Raw genomic sequence first — 20,709 nt, 5'->3', positions numbered from 1 at the left:
CAAGTTATCATTGAATATTTCCAGACTACGTTTATATTAGAAAACTGCAGATCGTTCTTATATTTAAAAAAGGGAGAAAGGACAATGCTAAAAATTATTGACCCATTAGGATGACATCAGCAGTTGCCAAGGTTCTTGGAAGGATAATTAACTCTGCAGTTGTTAAATATTTTGAAGCAAATAATGTTTTGCACATTTCACAACATGGCTTTCGTTCAGGAAGGTATGTTGACATAGATTTCCTTGACTTATATGATCACATCACCAAGCTGCTTGATATGGCAGTGTCTACTAACATGATTCTGCTTGACCTTTCTAAAGCTTTTGACACTGTTTGTCACAAGAAAATTGCAATTAAATTATATGCAGTCATATAAGAGAAATCCCTATATGCTTGAAGAGAAATCCCTGCTCTGTATCCTTGATCAGTTTTGTTTACGATTTCAATGCGTTCAGTTATTTGAAGACAAGTACAAAATCTCTATAAATTGAAGAGACTGTTCAGCAAAAACTGGCTGACGAAGTTAAAAATAACCGTAAATCTTTCTGGCGTTATGTCATTCAAAAATGTAGCAGCAGACGCACAGTCCCAGATATCCTGCAAAATATCCTATCAGTTGCTGATCATGAGCTGAAAGTTGAAATTTTCCACCATCAATTCTCATCTCTTTTTTTCATCAAATTCCAGTATTGTCTATCACACACCCCCTTTATATGATGTATCACATAAGATGGAACCAATTCTGATTACTGATACAATAGTTCTGAGGGAACTTACATCCCTGAAACTGAAAAAATCTGCTGGTCAAGACGGCATTCACACACGTATCTTACGTGAATGTCTTACAGTTTTGTGTCAACCTCTTCCCCTTCTGTTCAAGTTACCATTAAATCTTTCCAGACAAACTGTAGGGGAGATGTGGGTACCCTGGGACATTTTCAAGTGTATGTCCAATATCTGGAGAACGCTTTGGCCAAATCGCCTGATTCTGCTACTCACTTAAGTGGAATTGCTTGGGCTTTCTCCCAGATTTTTTCTAGATTATTTTCTTAATCTATCTTTTTGGTACCAATGATTTTCCGAACCCTCCTCTTCTGTCCCAGAGTACTCTGACCCCAAGGTACTCTGGGACACGGTTAAGGGTACTCTGGGACACATTGCACTGCTTGATCAAATTTCATTTATTACAAACCTATAGTCAACTTCAATGAAAATAAAAACATAATAAAAAACTTGTAACATTACTCATTCAACGGGGAACTGCGAAAGGTCAATATCAAAAGTCAGGGCTTTCACAGCCCGTTCTGTGCCTCCACTAAGATTCGGTCTTGGTAGGCGTAACTCGATCTCATCTGTCGTGACAAAGGCTTCGTCCTTTGGCTGTGGAAATACGAATTTCCACGTAGGGACTTTCCGTTTTAGGAAGTTCACACTGTACCCTTCCAGTTCAATCTCCAAGACTTCACCAGCATAATACTTTGAACTTTTCTTACTGACGTACCTAACCAGTACAAAATCGCCAGGCTTTATCTCCGTTGGTTCTTTCACAGTCTCTTCCATGTCACTCAGGTGCAAGGAATCATCAGTGTCAGCACAGAGCTCAACAGAAGCAGCATCACTACTGTCGCTAAAATCTAAAGCCACCTTTGCTTGATCTCTTTTTTTATCTTGCTTTCTTTTCGTTATCTTCTGTTTTTTATTTTCCTTTGCTTCTTCCTTCTTTTTTCTGAATATCAATTTGACGTTTAGGAAGGGGAAGTATTTGATCGAGCAGAACACAGACTGAACCACCAGCGCCCACTGACTCCCTGTCTGACAGCCCACTGTCCGCTTGCGTTGATGAGCTGCTCCCTGCGCCGATATTGATCTGCACTTCATCTGTCGGATCGCAGGGATTGCTGACGGGAGTCAGGGATGGAAGAAAGTCTGATTCTTCCCAGACATTGGGATTAAACGGATGGATTCCTGGTTTAGAAAAACCACTCATTATGTTGGTTTGGTTGAATGCTTTAGGGAAAGCAACCACAAGAAGTTCAGAGATTTCGTATTCCGTGACAGGTCTTCCAGGACGGTTTCTTAGCCAGTTTTCAATAGCTTGGTAGAAATATGTTTTAAGTGGTGAATAGACGGTCACATCAAGGGGCTGCAGCCTGTTTGACGTGTGTGGAGGAAATGTCAGTATTTGCGACCCCATCTCTTTCGCAGCAGAAATGAAGCTGTAGCTCATGTGACTATCATGGTTGTCCATGAGAAGAAGGACTGGTTGCTCAGGAGAGCACCTTACGTACCTTTTAAAGTGCTCAAAGTAGCCAAGGAATAACTCGGTCGTCATCCATGCATTTCCGGGCTTTCCACTGGCGACAGCTTTTGTCCCTGGTGGTGCCCCATCTAAGAGTCTTTCAACAAAGCGGGTCCTTCCAAAGATAAGGTAAGGGGGAATGAAGCTTCCCATCGCATTGATAGTTCCAACCATTGTAACTAGTTTTCCTCTTTCCTGTGATGTAGTTGCTCCTAGCTGCTTTACACCTTTAGGGCTAAGTACCTTCCGGCATTTCTGTTGAACATTCGATAAGCCCGTCTCATCCATGTTGTAGATGCGGTCAGCTGGAAAATGAAACTTCGACTGTGGCTCTTCAAGATGTTTATAGAATGTGTCAACTGCAGCACGGTTGAAACCAAGGTTGCGATGAAGGCTGGTGCTTTCCGGTCTCCTCAAGCAAATTCTTGTATGTCTCTCCATGAAACCTTTATACCAGTCTTCTCCTGCTGCTTCATTGTCATCCCATGATTTAGGGTATTTCAGGGTGTTCGCCTTGGCAAATTCCCAAGCTAATTTCTTTGTCCGTTTTTTCGTAAGTCCGTAGTTCATTCGTGATGAAGGTAGAATATAAGATTCGAGTGAATCTTCCATTTCAGAAGAGAATACTTTTTTCACATCATAGCGTGGTGTGAAGCGAAATGCAACTTTTTCTTCGTCTGCCGACGCGGAATATGCCTTACAGTACTGAGAAAGTGTCGATTTCGAGGAAGTGTCGAAAGTGCAGCCTTCATGTTTTCTTCGTCCCAGGCATAAAGAGAGGGATCAGACTTCCTCTTCCTCGGCATTCTGCAAAAAATGATACTTTTAGGAACGAAAAGCAAAGAAACTTTTTTATTGTTGCCATGGCTAACACAATTTGAAAGATTATCTGGTGTATATCAGGCAGTTCCGTCTCACAGCTTGACCTTTACATTACATTATCAGTTGTTGAAATGAGGGTACCCTGGGACACAATGGACGAAAAGTGTCCCAGGGTACCCAGGAACACGTGTCCCAGAGTACCCAAACAGGTAGCTCTCCACACAAACTTCATCTTCTGCCCCTAGATGGTAGTTCAGGTCAACCACTGAACAACATTTTGTAGCCTAAAGAAAACTACTTCATACAAAAAAACATTCAATACCCTCCGACGAACTGTTCAAAAGATTTTTTGTAAAAACCAGGTCCTTACTCAAACACCCATAAAAAAACTCTTACCTAAAATCTCTGATGAAAATGTTTCTCGATTTCTTCAGGAAAACACATGCATACTTACTGATAGATGGCACGTCGTTCGTCATTCAGGCGGGATTTTTGAACAATTTTTTTTCATCTGACCCTTGTCCCATCTTCCCCACATCTCCCCTACGTATCATTCCTACACATAAAAAAGGTAGAAAGGACCGTGCTGAAAATTATCGACCCATTAGCATGACATCAATAGTTGTCAATGTTCTTGAAAATCATTAATTATGCAGTTGTTAAACATCTTGAAGCAAATAATGTTTTGCACATTTCACAACATGAATTTCATTCAGGTAGATCTTTTGACACTGACCTCCAAGTTACTTGATACAGGGGTGCCTGCTGACATGATACTGCTTGACCTTTTGACAAAGTTTGTCAAGAGCAACTTAGAATAAAAGTACATGCAGTCAAGCTTGAAGAGAAATCCCTGCATGGATTCTTGATTTTTTTTTGCGATTTCAATATGTTCAGTTATTTGATGAGTCTGGTAATTATATTTTTTCTTCCGCTATGCAAGTTTTGAGTGGTATTCCTCAGGGAACTGTTGTTCCTTCCATTATCAGCAGTAAATCAACTGTCTATTCAGATGAGCTGAAGCTTCTGGGACAGGCTTGTCCTGTGAAGATCATACCCTTCAACAAAAACAATCTTCAACTGCTGGGTGAATGGGTTGAGGCCTAGCTTCGTGAATTCAATGTTGTCAAGGGCCATATCATTCACTTTGGCAAACTGAATCCTTGTCGTTCTTATTTTATCTTAGGTCATCCCCTCTCCTCTGTAAATAATGAGCAATATCTTGGTGTCAATATTGACAATGAACTAAAATTCAGCACTCATCCTAAGACGTATGCTCCTGGTGCGAGTTGAACTTAGGGACTAATTAATTGTACCATTTCCTCTCATTCCCCTAAAATCATTAGTATTCCATTATAAAAAACTTGTGTGTCCTAAGGTCTAAGTTAGAATATCTCTTGCCTCCCCATATTTTAAAAAAGACATAAAAGTTCTTAAAGATGTGCAGAGATGTGCCACGAAAGTGACATCTAGCATGTGGGTGCTTTCCTACCCCATATGATTATCACAGCTGAATCTCCCAATACCAAGTTACTAGAGAAATAGAGGGGATGTCATTTTAGCCTACAAGTTAATGACAACTAATAGTTTCCCTGCATTATTTTCTAATGGTGGTTCCAACTCAAGAGATAGAGGTCATCAACTGAAACTTGTCATGCAGTCTAAGATATCTAAAGTCTGCACTAAATTCTTTTCATTACGAATTGTCAACACCTGGAACAAACTATACACTGAAACAGTTATTGCTGAATCTGTTGATGTTTTTAAACAAACATCTGGATACTGAGAGGTTCTCCCAAGAGTGTAAACTCAATTGAGATTCTACTGATCATGCAGCAGCACTTGGTCACTAAATAACTTCAAATACAACTTGTTATCATTCTCGAGCTCTACAAGGAGAAATCCTTAGATTGCTCCTAGCTGCAATTTAAGGTGGAAATTTATAGTGAAGTGTTCTAGATTTGTTTGTTTCCTTGATAAAGTTTAAACTTTCAACTTCAACTTTTTCTTTATCCAACTTAAAAAACACAAAAACAATATTATGCCCAAACAGAGAGTAGAGCTCGTAAGGCTGGGACAGTGCAAAAACATAGAAAAACATCAACATATCATCATAATAATGATTCCAAAGTTTAACACGGTAAAAGACAAACAAAATAGAAAAGCAAGAGCTAAGAGCTCATATGATACTTGTGATGAGGTCGGAAGAGCCAAGACCTCATATGGTATGATCTCTAGCAAAATTCTAAGAATCAATAGATTGCTTCAAAAGAAAAATCAAAGGCTTAATGCCGGTCGGAATTCAAAATAAGAGTTGTGAGTCACGAGGTCTTTCTAAATATCAAAATTCATTAAGATCCGATCACCCACTCGTAAGTTAAAAATACTTTAATTTTTCCTCTCCCTTCAGCCACTCAGATGGTCGAATCGGGAAAAAGGACTTTATCAAGTCAACTTGTGCAGCTCCTGGACACGCCTACCAATTTTCATCGTCCTAGCATGTCCAGAAGCACCAAACTCGCCAAAGCACTGAACCCCACCTCCTAACTCCCCCAAAGAGAGGAAATCCAGTACGGTTACGTCATTCACGTATCTATGACATTTATAAGCCTTTTCCAAGATTTCCGGTTTCCCCATCCAACTCCCCCCAATGTCAACAGATCTGGTCGGGATTTAAATTAAGAGCTCTGAGACATGAGTTCCTTCTAAATATCAAGTTTCATTAAGATCCGGTCACCTGTTCTCAAGTCAAAAATACCTTGATTTTTCTAATTTATCCAAATTAACATACCCCAGCTCCCTCAAAGAGAATGGATCCGTAACAATTATGTCAATCATGTATCTATAACTTGTGCTTATTCTTCCCATCAAGTTTCATCCCAATCTCTCCACTCTAAGCGTTATACAAGATTTCTGTTTCCCCCCTCCAACCCTCGATGTCCCCGAATCCGATTCGAATTGAAAATGGAACATCTGAGACATAACATTGTTCTACATATCAAGTTTCATTAAGATCCTATCACCCATTTGAACGATACCTCAATTTTCATGTTTTCCAAGTATTCCAGTTTCCCCCTCCAACTCCCTTCAATGTCACCAAACCTGGTCGAGATTTAAATTGAGAATTCTAAAGCACAAGAAGAAGGCCCTAACTTACCTGGAAGTGCCTAAAGTAGCAAAACCAGGACAGACCAACAGAAAGACAGACAGACCGACAGAATTTGCGATTGCTATATGTCGCTTGGTTAATACCAGGTGCCATAAAAACTCATAAACAAGAAGTAACAAGAATAAGTAAATAAATAAATATCGGGCAGGAAGGGCATAGGAGGCCATCCCAGACACAGGGGCACCAAAACAAAACACACAAATAAGAAGATCAAATAATTTAATTTCCTATCATCAATGGTGAATAATCAAAATTTTAGCAAACAATCTTTAATATTTGCTTTTTTCAATTTAGCTGAGATTTTTGGGATGGATAAATTAGAATTTTATAATTCAGCTTATATTGTTTGCAATGAAGGGTATTTGGTACCTAATCAAAAGCCTTGACCTTTCAGAACTTACAAAAAGAATTCAGTACATCCCAGGCCTCCAACAATCCAAACGAGGAAGTAAAATTAACAGAGATTTGTCATAGAAATAATTTTTAGAATTTTGGATTGGAAAATGCCATATGAAAGTATTTTAAACTCATATATCATTTACATCTAACAAATTTAAGAAGAGGAATAATGTTATAGTTTCCAAAACATTTTCAAGTTTTGAAGGTGAATGTAAGAAATTTCCAAGTATTCTTATTGCCCTATTTTGTAATACCTGTAAGGGTTTTATATGCTTCGAAAATGTATTAAGATATACAACTGAGCAGTAATTCGAATAAGAATTAATTAGAGAGTGGTAAATTATCTTTAAAATGGTAAAAGGAAAAATATTCTTCATACAAAACATTGGCCCAATATTTTGAGCAAGTTTTAATCTTAAATACTCAATATCATTATGAAATGACAAAAGGGGATCAAGAAAAGCTCCCAAATAACGATATGATTGGACCCTACAAATTTTTTGATCACCAACCTGAAGCTGCTGAAAAGAAATCTCTCGAATGGCACAATTTTAACTACCAAAAACCATAAAATTAGTTTTCATAAAATTCATTACTAGATTATTGGAACAAACTATTGATTACCTGAGGTAACACTTATAGTCATATTTTCGATCAATGGTAATGAATCCTTAGCTTTGACTGTTATAGCTGTATCATCTGCAAATAGTATTGCATGGCAAATATTCTCATGCAAACCTCATGGAAGATCATTAGTATAAATCAAAAATATAAGTGGACCTAATACCAAGCCTTGGGGGACAACAATATCAATAAGTCTCATTAAATTAGTAATTTTTCCACCAACATCTACTGTGATTTTGCGTCCCCACATGGATGGTTTAATAATTTGTAATCCTTTCCCTCTTATGCTGGAATGTATCATTTTGTCAAGAAGACTTTCATGATTTAAAGTGTCAAATGCTTTTTTTGTATCATAGAAAACAGTAGCCACATGGAAATCATCATCTAATCAATCATTTATTTCTAATCAAAGAGCTGCAACTACGTGTTCATAAAGTTTAAATGGATCATGATTACAGATGCAAAGCAATTCTTGTCTCCAACAGACATGAGTTTATTTCTTTATGAAAAAAACATTGAAAGAATTTTCCTACTTAAACCTATTGTGTGGTATAATATTATTGGTCAAGTTGTAAGACTCAAACAAAATGAAGCACATACATGCTCTTTTTTATTGACAGTAAGCCAAGATCTTATTTTTTCCAAGAGGATTTTTTTCAGAAAATCTGAGGACCCTAGCCTCACACCTCGGAACATTTATCAAAACATAAGTGCTCATTTCATTCAAATCATTGGTCTAGGGACTTTGATTAATATATTGGTACACTCCTCTATCACTGTCCTGTAGGAGGAGAAAATTAAATTTAATCAATTTTGACAAAGAGCAAGGAGCATTAGGATGGCCTATAGGCACACTGAACTAAAAAAAGTGGAATGAGAGAAAAAAAAATGTCTTATTAAAGAGAAAAATCTTAACAGCAAAAACCAGACCTTATACTTTGTTCTTTTTGAAAGTCAAGTTAAAAAATTAGTAACCATGTCAATTGAAGAAGGGGATTCTATTGTCTAAGTATTAAAAAAAGAACTGTGTTACCTTTTGATTTAAAATAGTTCCTTCCTGAAATCGAAATACAATTAAATAAATAACCATCTTTTAGCCACTTTACTTTGAACAAAGTGAACTTTAATGAAAAAACTTACAAGTGAGTTGCCTGGAGCAATATCTATTATATAAGCAGAGGAACTAGTTTCAGCAGAATAGTTTACCAACTTATCATTTGAAGTATCTGCTACACAAGGTTCTAGATTACTGGAAGAATCTTCAGCCAAGAAGCTGTTTTCAGCAGCTGTATAAACTCTGTTTCTCTTTGTAGCAGGTTGAGTCATCTGAGTATTTTGAGACAGATAGCTAAGTTTCTGTGTCTGGTTAACTGTTTCATCAGGATCAGCAAGACCTTTAACTTTAAGCATTTCAGCCACTTTTATTAATGAACTAGTTTGAGTTTGTGGAACAGTCACTTCACCTGTATACATAAATCTCACCAATGATAGCAGATCACAAAATTTCACATCCTTTAGAATAATAATAGGATGTGAGTGTGAAATCCCAAGCAGCAGTGTTTCAAAGTAGGAACTACAAGATGAGAGAACAAGTCTGTGACAATTGATACTTTGACTCTCACATGATAGAGTTATATCTGTGAAGTGCTCATTGTTCATTAGAGATAAAAAAGTTCCATGAAATACATCCAGGTAATTGTTCCACTTCAAACAAAATTCCTTTTCCTCCATTTCAGAAATAATGACTAAATCCGCAAATAATACCAATTCACTGAAACAGAACAAAACATATAAATAAATATTCCAAATCACAGGCATTATCAGCATTAAAGGTAAAAATTGTGAAGAGTACTTAACAAATAGAAAATAAAGGGCAAGTTGATGCATGCATAGGCCTCTCAAAGCTATAACATTCAATATTAGTTTGTAAATATACTTAGCTTGATAAGATTAAGTATTTATGAAAATTGTGCTTTTTGAATTTGCATAATTTATGAATAATATGTGCTTTTATAATTTAACAATGTACTTTTATAATTTGCAAGGATTCTTAAATCAACATTAACCAATCTACTTTTTGTATGTCCCACAGAAGACTCTTAGAGTTAAGATGCTAACTATTCATTGTAACATGAAGACCAACCAGTCTTCATGCAGCCAATTCTCCAGAGAGGCTAATGTATCTCTGTCTCTCCTTAAGCTATTTGCTAAATTTTCATATCCAAAACCACATATCCTCTAGCTTACACATCTTTTATCCATCCACTGCTTGAGAAAGCTTCACCAAATTAGCACTTTGGCCTTATGGTGGATCAGTCTCATAGGCCAGAAATTATCCAGAAGAGAGCCCTGAGAATTTTTTATGGTCAAGGCAAAGTACCTTATATTCTCCTCCTCAAGGAATTCTGCCTCCCTAGCTTGGAGGCCTGATGTGCTACTTAGTGTACTAATTTTTGCAATAATCTGCATTTTAACCCATACTTTCAATGTATAATCCCAGCCTCTTATTGCCCTTCAAAGCTCTGTTTACCTTGATCAAAAGCACAAAAAATCCCAGTTCTAAATCTCATTAATGCAGAAACTGAGCATTACAGAAAGAGCTTTGTACTGTTGTAACATTCTAACTCATCCTTCTATTCTAGGTGACCTGGGTTTCTAGTACTTACCAATAAAAGGACATAAATTTTACATGGTGTCAGAAGCCTCGTAAAGAAGAATGGAAATCAGTGTTCCTTACCCAACGATGGACTGGACAAGTGACAATCTTAAAGAAGCATGGACAAGATTCAAAAACCATGCAACTCTGATGTTTGAAGGCCCCCTGAGTGAAAAAACTGAAAAAGTCCAGTGTGCCTTCTTACTAATTTGGCTTGGAGATAAAGGAAGAGACATCTTCAGTACTTTTACATTCACAACAGAAGAGAAAGATAAAATTCAATCTTATATAAACAAATTCACTGAATACTTCAACCCAAAAAGCAACACTGTCTTCTCAAGGTACCTTTTTCATAAACGTGACCAGCGAGATAACGAATCAGTTGAGCAATACATAACCAATTTGAAGATTCTGGCTCGTGAATGTGCATATACGACGACAGCTATTACGGAGGAAATGATTAGAGACAGATTCGTATGTGGAATTTCATCAGCAAAGGTTAGAGAGAAGCTCCTCCAAGTAGGGTCCAACCTTACCTTGTCACAAGCAGTTACCATTGCTCGAACACATGTAGAAACCCAGGTGCAGCTCAAAACAATGTCACAATCCGATCCAAGTGGAAGCCAACCATATCAAGAAACATACATGAAACATGAGATCGACTTTGTTAAAAAAAATCAAAGAAAATAAACTATTCCACATCAAGTAGACAATGTTATTACTGTGGTGGAGATTATTTAGCCTCCCACAAATGCCCAGCTAAAGGAAAAATATGCAGCAACTGTGACAAGCCAAATCATTTTGCAAAGGTTTGCAAAAGCACTAAAAAATCAGTAAACTTTATAAACCAACAACAGCAAAATCACAATCACAGGAATGACAGTAATGATGAGCTATTTATTGATATTATAAACAAGGATAAAAGTGATGGTCAGCCATATGTAAAGCTCTTGATCAACAAACAAATCAATATCATCTTCAAAATAGATACTGTTGCTCAAGCTAATATCATATCTGAATGATTTTTCAATACTCTCAGACCAAGACCAAGAATTAACAAGACCTTACGAATACTTACCAGTTTTGGAGGTCAGAAAATCCCCACGCTTGGTTTATGTAACCTTAAATGCGCATACACTAACGGATGCAGCGAAATACAGCCCTTCTTCATAGTAAGAGATGCCCCCATACCAATCGTTGGCTTTGAATCCAGTCGCAAGCTTAAACTCTTTAGGCTGATCCTGACAGTAGAAAATTCAAAAGTCCTGAAACCAGACCCGTTCACAGAAGAATTCAAGACATATTCCACGGTGTCGGACAACTCGCAGGAGAATGCCGCATCACACTTGAAGAAGGAGCTGAACCCAAAGCTGTACCAGCTAGACGCATCCCCATTTCCCTCCAAGAGAAATTCAAAAAGGAAATCAATAGGATGGAAGAGCTTGGAGTAATCGAAAAGATACTGCAGCCCACATATTGGGTAAATGCCGTGGTTGTAATTGAAAAGCCTGACAAAAGTCTCCGAGTTTGCATTGACCCACATGACCTGAACAAGGCTATCAAAAGACCACATCATCCCATGCCAACATTCGATGAAGCAATACTTAGACACGCTGGGGCAAAGTTCTTCACAAAATTAGACGCTCGTCATGGTTATTGGTCCCTGGTCCTAGACGAAGAATCATCTCAGCTGACAACCTTCAACACACCATACGGCCGTTATAAGTTCAAAAGAATGCCGTTTGGACTGATTTCAGCTCAGGACGAATTCCAACGCCGCATGGAAGAAGCATTTGAAGGCATCCAAGGCTTCTCTGTTATTGTTGACGACATTATCATCTCAGGAAAAACCATTGAGGAACATGATGCGAACGTCTGCAGTACTCTCATAAGGGCCCGTGAAAAAGGAGTCAAACTAAACCTCCAAGAATGCGTATTCAAGTGCAATAGCATACCGTATTTCGGACATGTGATATCTGAAAATGGAATCCACCCAGACCCACAAAAAGTTAAAGCGCTGCATGAAATGCGAACCCCTAATACAAAAGATGAACTCCAGACAATATTAGGAATGATGAATTACCTTGCCAGGTATATCCCCAATCTATCATCAATAAATCAGCCACTCCGTGACCTAGTAAAACAGCAACAATTTAAGTGGAAACAACAGCATGATAAATCATTCACTAATATCAAAGAATCCATTTGCAGCTCATTAGCATTCTTTGATCCAACTGCAGGCAATGTTGAGCTACAAGTCGACGCCTCAAAATTTGGCCTCGGTGCCACCCTCAGTCAAAATGGAAAGCCAATCTCTTTTGCATCACGCTCACTAAACTCCACCGAGCAGAACTACTCGCAAATAGAGAAGGAACTTTATGCTATCCTTTTCGGCTGTATACATTTCCACCAGTATCTCTACGGCCGAAAATTCACGGTCGTCTCTGACCACAAACCCCTGCAAGTAGTCCTAAATCGCCCAATATCAAAGTCATCACCAAGACTGCAGAGGATGCTTTTAAGGATTCAACCATACGATCTCATAATAGCATTTCGCCCCGGCAAGGAAATTCCCGTTGCTGATGCGCTGTCGCGGCTAAACCTTCCCGAAGAAGATAAGAAAATGGAAAAAGAAATAGAATCATACATTCACTCTGTCATGTCTCTTCTACCAATCAGCAACGCCAGACTCGAGAGACTGAAACAGGAGACAAAATCCGACCCCCAGTTAGCTGAGCTCGCACAAGCAATCCAAAAAGGTTGGCCATCCTGCAGCAGAAACCTCCCTCCAACGCTCACCCCCTTCTGGAACATCAGGCATGAACTAACAGTGGTAGACGAGATCATAATGAAAGGAGATCGCTTGGTCATTCCAAGAAATTCGCGGAAAGACATTCTTAGCTGCATCCATTCGTCACATTTGGGCATCAAAAAAACCAAGCAACGAGCCCGCGTAATCGTTTTTTGGCCTGGAATGACGAAAGATATTGAAGAATTCATCAAACACTGCCATGCATGCTCCATTAGCCAAAATTCCAACCAAAAAGAGCCCTTAATGCCACACAGCATACCTCATCTACCATGGGAGAAGGTCGGGTGCGATTTATTCTACAAGAACAGAAAATACTACATCATTACTGTTGACTATTACAGTCGCTTTTTTGAAATCGACATATTGGGGGAAAATGCAAATTCACACCACATAATATCCTGTCTTAAGAAGCATTTCGCACGCTACGGAATCCCTCGTACCCTCATAACCGACAACGGCCCCCAGTTCACATCCACGCTATTCCAGAAGTTCATTGATAATTGGGAAATCTCTCAAACCACATCATCCCCGAACTTCCCTCAGTCAAACGGACTAGCAGAAAGAACAGTGCAAACAGCCAAAGATATGCTTATCAAAACAGATATTGCAGGACATGACTTTAACTTAGCGTTGCTGGAATACAGAAACACCCCGGTTGATGGTCTAGCATCCCCAGCACAACTGTTGATGAGCAGAAACCAAAGGTCAGTCGTTTCCTGCACTAAACAACTTCTCACACCAAAAACCATTCATCATAAACGATTTCGACAGAATCGGATAAAACAACAGTCACACCAAAGAAAATATCATAACAGACAGTCAAGGGAACTAAAACCTTTGCAAATCGGTCAACCGGTCCGAGCTCAAATTCGTGGGAAACTTTGGCAAGCCGGAATCGTTAAAAGAGTAGATGTAAACCCAAGATCGTACATAATTGAAACAACCAATGGAGGAACTTACCGACGCAACAGGCGACACATAAAAACACTGAACCAGCAACCTCAATCACCAGACCTTGCAGACCATGAAGAGGACAGCCCTGAAGCCGAAACTTCACCAGCACCTATAAGCCCACCATCAATAGCCCCCGTCCCACCTGTAACACCGATAGAGACCCTTCCCCAACCTATAAATTTCGAATGTAGCTCAGCGCTCCGCACACTCCCTCCAGCATCAAGCACCAGTCGCCCAGCCCAAGAAGAACCCCAAAACTCCCCATACATAACCCGTAGTGGCCGGCTTGTGAAGCTGATACAGAGACTTGACATGTGAGAATTTCCATAAACTATTTGTAGTAAGTGACAATTAAGTCGTGAATAACTATTGAACTTATAAGTGTAGTGTCATATGGAAGAACCTTTGTTTAGTTAGTTTAATGTAAAAGGTCTAATTTTATGAAAGTTTTGTACCAGTCATCTAGTTTGGAAAGGAGGAAGGATGTAACATTCTAACTCATCCTTCTATTCTAGGTGACCTGGGTTTCTAGTACTTACCAATAAAAGGACATAAAATTTACACTGTTTTGTTGAAATCATAAATAAATGAGATTGTAATGTATCATGAGTATTGTTAATGTGTTAATTTGTTTGTTTCATTTTTAATTGACAGGCCAGTTTGGTTCATTGCTGAAAGCTTGTATAATGCACTTGTGTTGTCATTTTTATACATTTTGTTCATTGAACTCATTTTTATTTGACAGGCCAGTTGGGTTCAATACTGTATGTTTTATATTGTATTTATGTTTGTACTTATGTTGTTTTTTTGTATACAATGTATACTAATTGATGGTTCAGTAAATAATGTTGTGAGAGTTTGCTTGTTTATAAAGTATTGTTTACTCACAATGTTTCAAAAAAAATATAAAATAAAATTACATTTTAGCAATTGTAGTGACAATCCTAGACAATAATTAAGAAAATTTGTCATTGTATTTGAGTGAAAAAGCTAAGAAGCAAAGAAGAGAAGAAGAGCCTTGTCTCAATAGGTAGCTGATACACAGAACTACTAAAGGATTATGCTTCCTCAGAAGTTTTAATGCAGACATATTCTATGAAATCTATAAGCAAAAATTTGTCAGTCTTAAACTAAAACCTAATCAGGGGTGTAGTAATTTAAAGTCCAAAATTGTCAACTAGATTTTTAGAATCTCAACAAATCAAGACATGATCCTATTTATAATCATTGATGTGTATAAAGATAATACATTTTGAGCATATGTGGATACAGAAAATGTCCCAGAAAAGATAATACTATTATTTTTTCAACAGGGAATGATGTGTTTAAAATACATAGCCATATTTTGGCAATGGGTCAATATTTTAGTGCTAAACCTTGCCATAACTACAGCTAAATTGCTTTTTTCAGAGAAAATCATTATAAATTTTCACCAGAGAACATTATTGGATTTAAGATTTAAAATCTGCTAAATATATGCATAACAGCTGCTTTTCTTTTTCTTTGTTATGAAATAATTTAAAATGTTTTTAAGCATAAACAGAAAGAAAAGAGGCAACAATAGCACACTACAATAGTGCCATACCAATTATAGACTTATGAAGGCTGAAATACTAACTTCAATGGAAATCAAACCCTAAATGTGACACATTTATTTATATTGTTTTGCTCTTAGACTTTCTGTTACATTAATAGCCTAAGATTTATAACTTGCAAAGCAGAGATATTATTCAATGGAAGTTGTAAAAAAACTAAAGGTTAAAAAAAGAAACTTGAAAGCTGTATATTATTGTTTATTTTGAAACTGCCTAATTACAATTTTAGCCTCTGTTTATTGTGATCTATGACTTCAAGTTCTCCTAATGTAATCAAGCAAAAAATCGCATTTTAGCACCCATGGTCAGTCTTTTTGAGACTATAATTGACCAACCAGCATTTGAATACAAAAACTTAGAATTTTCTATATCTATACATAGTCCCACTTGATAGACTGTTGACATTACAATTTGCATCTTCTTATTAATTTAAAAGCAAATGGTAAACAAGTGACAGGAAGAAGGGCTATGGAAAATTCACTGTGATAATATAATTTGATTTAACCTATGTTGGCAGTAAATTCTCAGTCTTTCATATCATTTAAATTGGAAGAAAGTAAACACATTGCTTGATGGATTTCTATGACCTTTCTAAATATAATAATTACTTCAAGGAGAAACAATTGTTCTACCACCAGCAGGGGTTTGGTAGCTGGTCAATTCTAAACAGGAGCACTAAAATTTTTGATTTAAGTTTATATAAGCACCTCTTCCATAAAAACCTGTAATTTATACAATTGGACAATTTGTATAAATTGGGCTATAGGCCTTGCCACAGGGGCTGTGGGGCATTTGGTCTAATCTGGAGGCACTGGTTAAGATCTTTAGATTATTTACAATGAAGCAGCTATCTAATAATTTCGATGGGATACATTTAGGGGAACAAGGGCATGGGGAGGAGGGCTAATTACTCTCTGATCACTTTTGATTCTTTAAAAGGGCACTAGAACTTCATAAAATCCTAGATAGGCTAATTTTTGCTATCTTGGAGAGGCGTTAGGTTAGTAAAATGAAACTTTCAGGGATGGAGCAAGTATGTGATGGGAAGTTATTTTGAAGTAATTACCTCCACTTCCCCTAGAGGTCACTGGCATTTAAAAATATTTATTATAAAAGTGAATCCTTGCAAAATAGATCTTGAACTTTAATGAAGTACAAGAAAAGTAGTTTCAGCTTTACAGCTTTTCTCAATCCCCATTTATTATATAGCTTAAAATTCTACTCATATATAAAAAATTATATTTTCAAACTAAATCTAGAGAAAGAGAGTGAAAACTGAAAGTTCAGGTAAAATGTTATTTTGTCAAAATTCCAATAGGTAGAGAACTGTCAAGAAGGCAAATTTCAAAGACTTAGAAATCAGAACAGTGTAAACATAATAGCTTGGCAACACCTTCCCAGGTCACGTTTTTGGCCCTGAATTCATTAAAATATCAAAGATTTCATTTTCTTAAACTAGTCCCTCTCAAAGATAATAAAAGTAGGGTATTTGCCAAAAGAACTGACTGGAGATAAAGAAAAATGTTCAGAAAACAATTATTATTTTATAATCTGCCAGACAATCATAGTTAACATATTTTGCATATAGCCATGTTAAACTTCACTCCCAGCCCCTAATGTGCAAATATATAGCTCACATTGTACATTTTTATTGTAAGGAAACAATTTTAACTTCATAATATGCAATGTAATCATAGTTAGCACATTTTGTATGCAGCCCTACTATACTTTAGCCCCTCCCCCTTGATGTAGTATTACATAGGGCCAAGCCCCAATTTCCTATATATTTTCCTAATGCTTCTTAGTTGTTTTAACCCTTGTACCTGTACATTGGATCAACTGTGGTAAGACAAAACTGGAATACAAGTTACAGATGGCAGAATACATTGAAAATATATAATTTAGGCTATATATTTGTACATTAAGGGGAGTTGAGGGTAAAGTATTATAAGCTACATAAGTTTTAACTATGATTACATTGAATATTGTAAAGCAAGAATTGTTTTCCTAACATATTTTGGTAAAATTCTAGTTAATTGACTTCTCGCTATCACAGAAAGGGTTTAGGTTAGGAAAATGAAACTTTCAGAAAATGAATCTAGAGACTAAAGTATGTCCTGGGAAGATATTTTGAAGCAACTACCTCTACTCCTTCTCCCTCAAGAGGGTCCTGACCTTTGATGACCTTTAAAAATATGTGTGTTATAAAAGTGAAACCTTGCAGAATAGATCTTCTGCTTAATTGAAGGACTACAAAATTATTTTCAGCTTCATAACCTTGCTCAAGTTGATTTTATAAGGTTTTAAAGATATGCAAATACATTTCCTAAATTTTGAAAAAAAAACAACATTGATATGGAGTTCTCTAAACAAATACAAAAAGAAAGCTAGCTTGTCTAGAATCATAGCTTTGTGTTAGGGTGATATGTGCAGCTAATAAAGTAATAAACAAATTAAACTTCAAAGTTAATTATAGCAGGAGTGACCCAGCTTTAGCTTAATTCCCCAGTGTTTAGGCTAACCTACCTTGCAAATAAGATTAGGCGAATTTGGTGCTGTCTTTATAAATAAGCACTGCACCTTGTCCCACCTCAAAGTACTGTATCCAGACACAACATATTCATATTTTTTGAATCAAAAGATCAATATATGTATAATAAAAATTTCTCGCAGAATGCGTAGCCCCGATTGGTGTAATCACTAGCCCAGAAATAGCGAAATCCATTATACCCTTATTATAGTGCTATTACGGGAAAACAAGGAAAAACTACAATTGGCATATCAAGCAACTATATAGCAAACATAAGTGTAGGTTAAAAGAAAAAAAGAACCCAACGAAAGAACGAAAATTACCTTTTCTCCACGTAGGCCGTCGTAAATTTGACTAGTGTCTAACTGGAAGCAGAAAAATGTGTAAAATTTCGTTGACGTCCATACTGCATTTGACTCATTCGATCAAGAAGCTCTTTGGCGGACTTTAAAGCTGACCGGCCTACACAAGAAATATCGCAGACTTTTCAAAGTGCTGCACCATGGGACGGAGAGCTGTGAGCAAGTAAACGGCTGTCTGTCTGCCCGGCGCAGCCCGGGATGTGCACCAAGGATGTGCAATGGCCCCAGAGCTCTTCAACGTCATCGTAGATTACATTATGACAAAAACAACTTTTTGTCTCAGCTTTGGGCTCAAATTCGGAGATCGTGCAATCACAGATGCTGACTTTGCTGACGACTTGGCCATTCTAGTGGACTCCATGGAGCAGCTGTTGGTTGCGCTCCAACTTCTACGAGAATATGCTGCCAAAGTAGGACTGCATTTAAACTGGAACAAAACTAAATTTATGGCCATAGACTCGTTTTTTCTTACTGTTAGCTCTCCAATTATCTTGGACAGCACCATCGGCATCAAAGTTGTTCAAGAGTTAACCTACTTGGGCTCCATAATTTCTTCAGATGGATCACTTCTCCCCAAGCAAGATTATCTAAAGCGTCTTCTCCCATGGGCAGACTGAAACGTAACCTCTGGTAAAAACTGAACATCAGTTGCACAACGAAATTGCAGAATTTCAACGCCTTAGTCGGCTCTGTGACGGTTTTCAGAGCTGACACATGGCAAGAATCAACTGCAACCCCCAAGGAAACCGACGTATTTAAGTCGAAGTGCCTGAGGAGGATCAAAGGCCTGCGATGGTCCGACTTCGTCAGCAATGAGAAACTTCTGCAGCTCACAATGCAGTCTCGGTTTTTGACTGAAGCAGCCAAGCAAACCTTGCTATGTTTTGGGCACCTACTTCAAATGCCACCACATCTACCTGCAAAGACGTTTTACGACTTCGACCCTTTCAAAGCCGGTTGGAACTAACCTCGCGGCTGATCGAAAAAACGTTGGTCCGACAGCTTGTCCAAGTTCCTGACGATGGCAAACATCATACCAGGCAAAACACAAATACTCACCATAGACCAAAGTGGATGGAGGAGGCAGACGTTTCTCTCTACACTGAGCAACGCCCAGCAGGAGACATAAGTCAAGTAAGCCAAGTCAAAATTATGATAATTCGTAGTGTCAAGTTTCAAACTACCAGCTCATGGTATCAGACTGTAAGTAAGAAGCAATTAAGCCCAATAGCAACCAAAACTCCTAAAAAATGGGAACGGGGACGAAGATTTTATTAGTTTTAAGTTAAAACTTTGCTCTATCAGCCAATATAATCCATGAGGTATATATACCTAATTATTATGCATTATTAGTTACTCAATATTTATTCATTGTTTTCTAAATTTAAGAGTAAAATAAATTTGGATTGAAACCATAATTACAAAAATATTTATTGTTTCTCAAGGTTAAAGTAGTTGTAAACTGCAGAAGAATTAATGTCAGAAGAGCTTAAGAAATATTAAATATTTCATCCAAGACGATCTTCTAAGACGTTTGGTTTGAAATAATCACACTTGGAAAAAAAAATAAAAAATAAACAGGCACCACATTTTTGCAGGAGGAAGCTTGACACCTCTAAGGAAAGTTTCTCACATACACTAATGCTCGTAGTATTTGATGGGTAACATTAACCTTAACGAATCTTATTTACTTGGAATTACCACATACGAACATTTTTCTTATGTAGTTTATTGTTATTTATATGCTGTGTTTTAGAGTGATAGTCATTTTGGACCGAGTCACTCTTAACCTGAAGTTTATTACGACGAACTGTTTGATAAACACATTTTGGCTATTAACACTTTTGAGCATTTTCGTTCTTCTTGAAAGGAATATATCCGTCATAGAATGCATTTCCTTCTCTATTTTGTTGAAATGACAATTTTTAAGGGCACATAGGCTTCCACAACAATGTCCCCAGGGTGTTGTTATCTGAGTTAGAATACATCCTATAACGAGAATCGATATATACAATCCTGTTAATTAGCATGGCTCCGCAGAAGGTTTGTATCTTTCCAATCAAGAAACAAGTTCAAGAGCATAAAAATGGAAGAACCTTAAAACCTTTTTTAATTAAATGTTAACTATATTTGAATAAATGAAGACATGACAGTTTTATAAAAGCTTCAATATTGTACCCCCTCGGCCCAGAAGGACGAGGGTCTAGGGTGTAATTTAGTTAGTCTTATCGGCTAACATGTATGTCTTATCGGCAAGAGTATTTCTTTACTAAAACCGCCGTTGCAACCCAGATAACTAGGGTACTAGAGCGAGTGCTTTAATATCATCAAATAAAAAAAAAGTTATTTTTAACTGCAAGTAAGGAGTGACATTAAAACTTAACACGAACAGAAATTATTCCGTATATGAAAGGGGCTGTCCTCTCCTCAACGTCCGGTCTTTATGCTAAAGTTTTTTATTGTTTTAAAAAGTAAACTGTGACAGA

At 37.3% G+C, this 20,709-nt stretch overlaps 2 protein-coding genes across 4 annotated transcripts in view; one reads left to right on the top strand and one right to left on the bottom strand.

Moving 5' to 3' along the window:
* The window catches only part of LOC136041455 (longitudinals lacking protein, isoforms H/M/V-like), a 46,767-nt gene extending 28,493 nt beyond the window's left edge, over positions 1-18,274 (bottom strand). For 2 of the 3 annotated variants that reach the window (XM_065726139.1, XM_065726137.1), the window contains exons 1-2: positions 17,858-18,033; positions 8,455-9,085 (exon numbers count right to left, since the gene is read on the bottom strand). In XM_065726139.1, the coding sequence (XP_065582211.1) occupies positions 8,455-9,045 (591 nt within the window). In that variant the 5' untranslated portion in view covers positions 9,046-9,085; positions 17,858-18,033. Of the gene's footprint in view, positions 1-8,454; positions 9,086-17,857; positions 18,034-18,184 lie in introns of those variants that run through there. The other variant, XM_065726138.1, reaches the window with a different exon arrangement.
* A 167-nt stretch (positions 18,275-18,441) lies between these two features.
* Positions 18,442-18,840, top strand: LOC136041515 (uncharacterized). Its single transcript, XM_065726221.1, has one exon. It carries the CDS (start codon positions 18,442-18,444, stop codon positions 18,838-18,840), a length of 399 nt encoding a protein of 132 aa, XP_065582293.1.
* Positions 18,841-20,709: the final 1,869 nt, after the last annotated feature.

This window comes from Artemia franciscana, unplaced genomic scaffold, assembly GCF_032884065.1.
Source record: "Artemia franciscana unplaced genomic scaffold, ASM3288406v1 PGA_scaffold_23, whole genome shotgun sequence".
Lineage (NCBI taxonomy): Eukaryota > Metazoa > Arthropoda > Branchiopoda > Anostraca > Artemiidae > Artemia > Artemia franciscana.
Note: the sequence above shows the minus strand (reverse complement) of the source record. Positions and strands in the feature narration are given on the sequence as shown.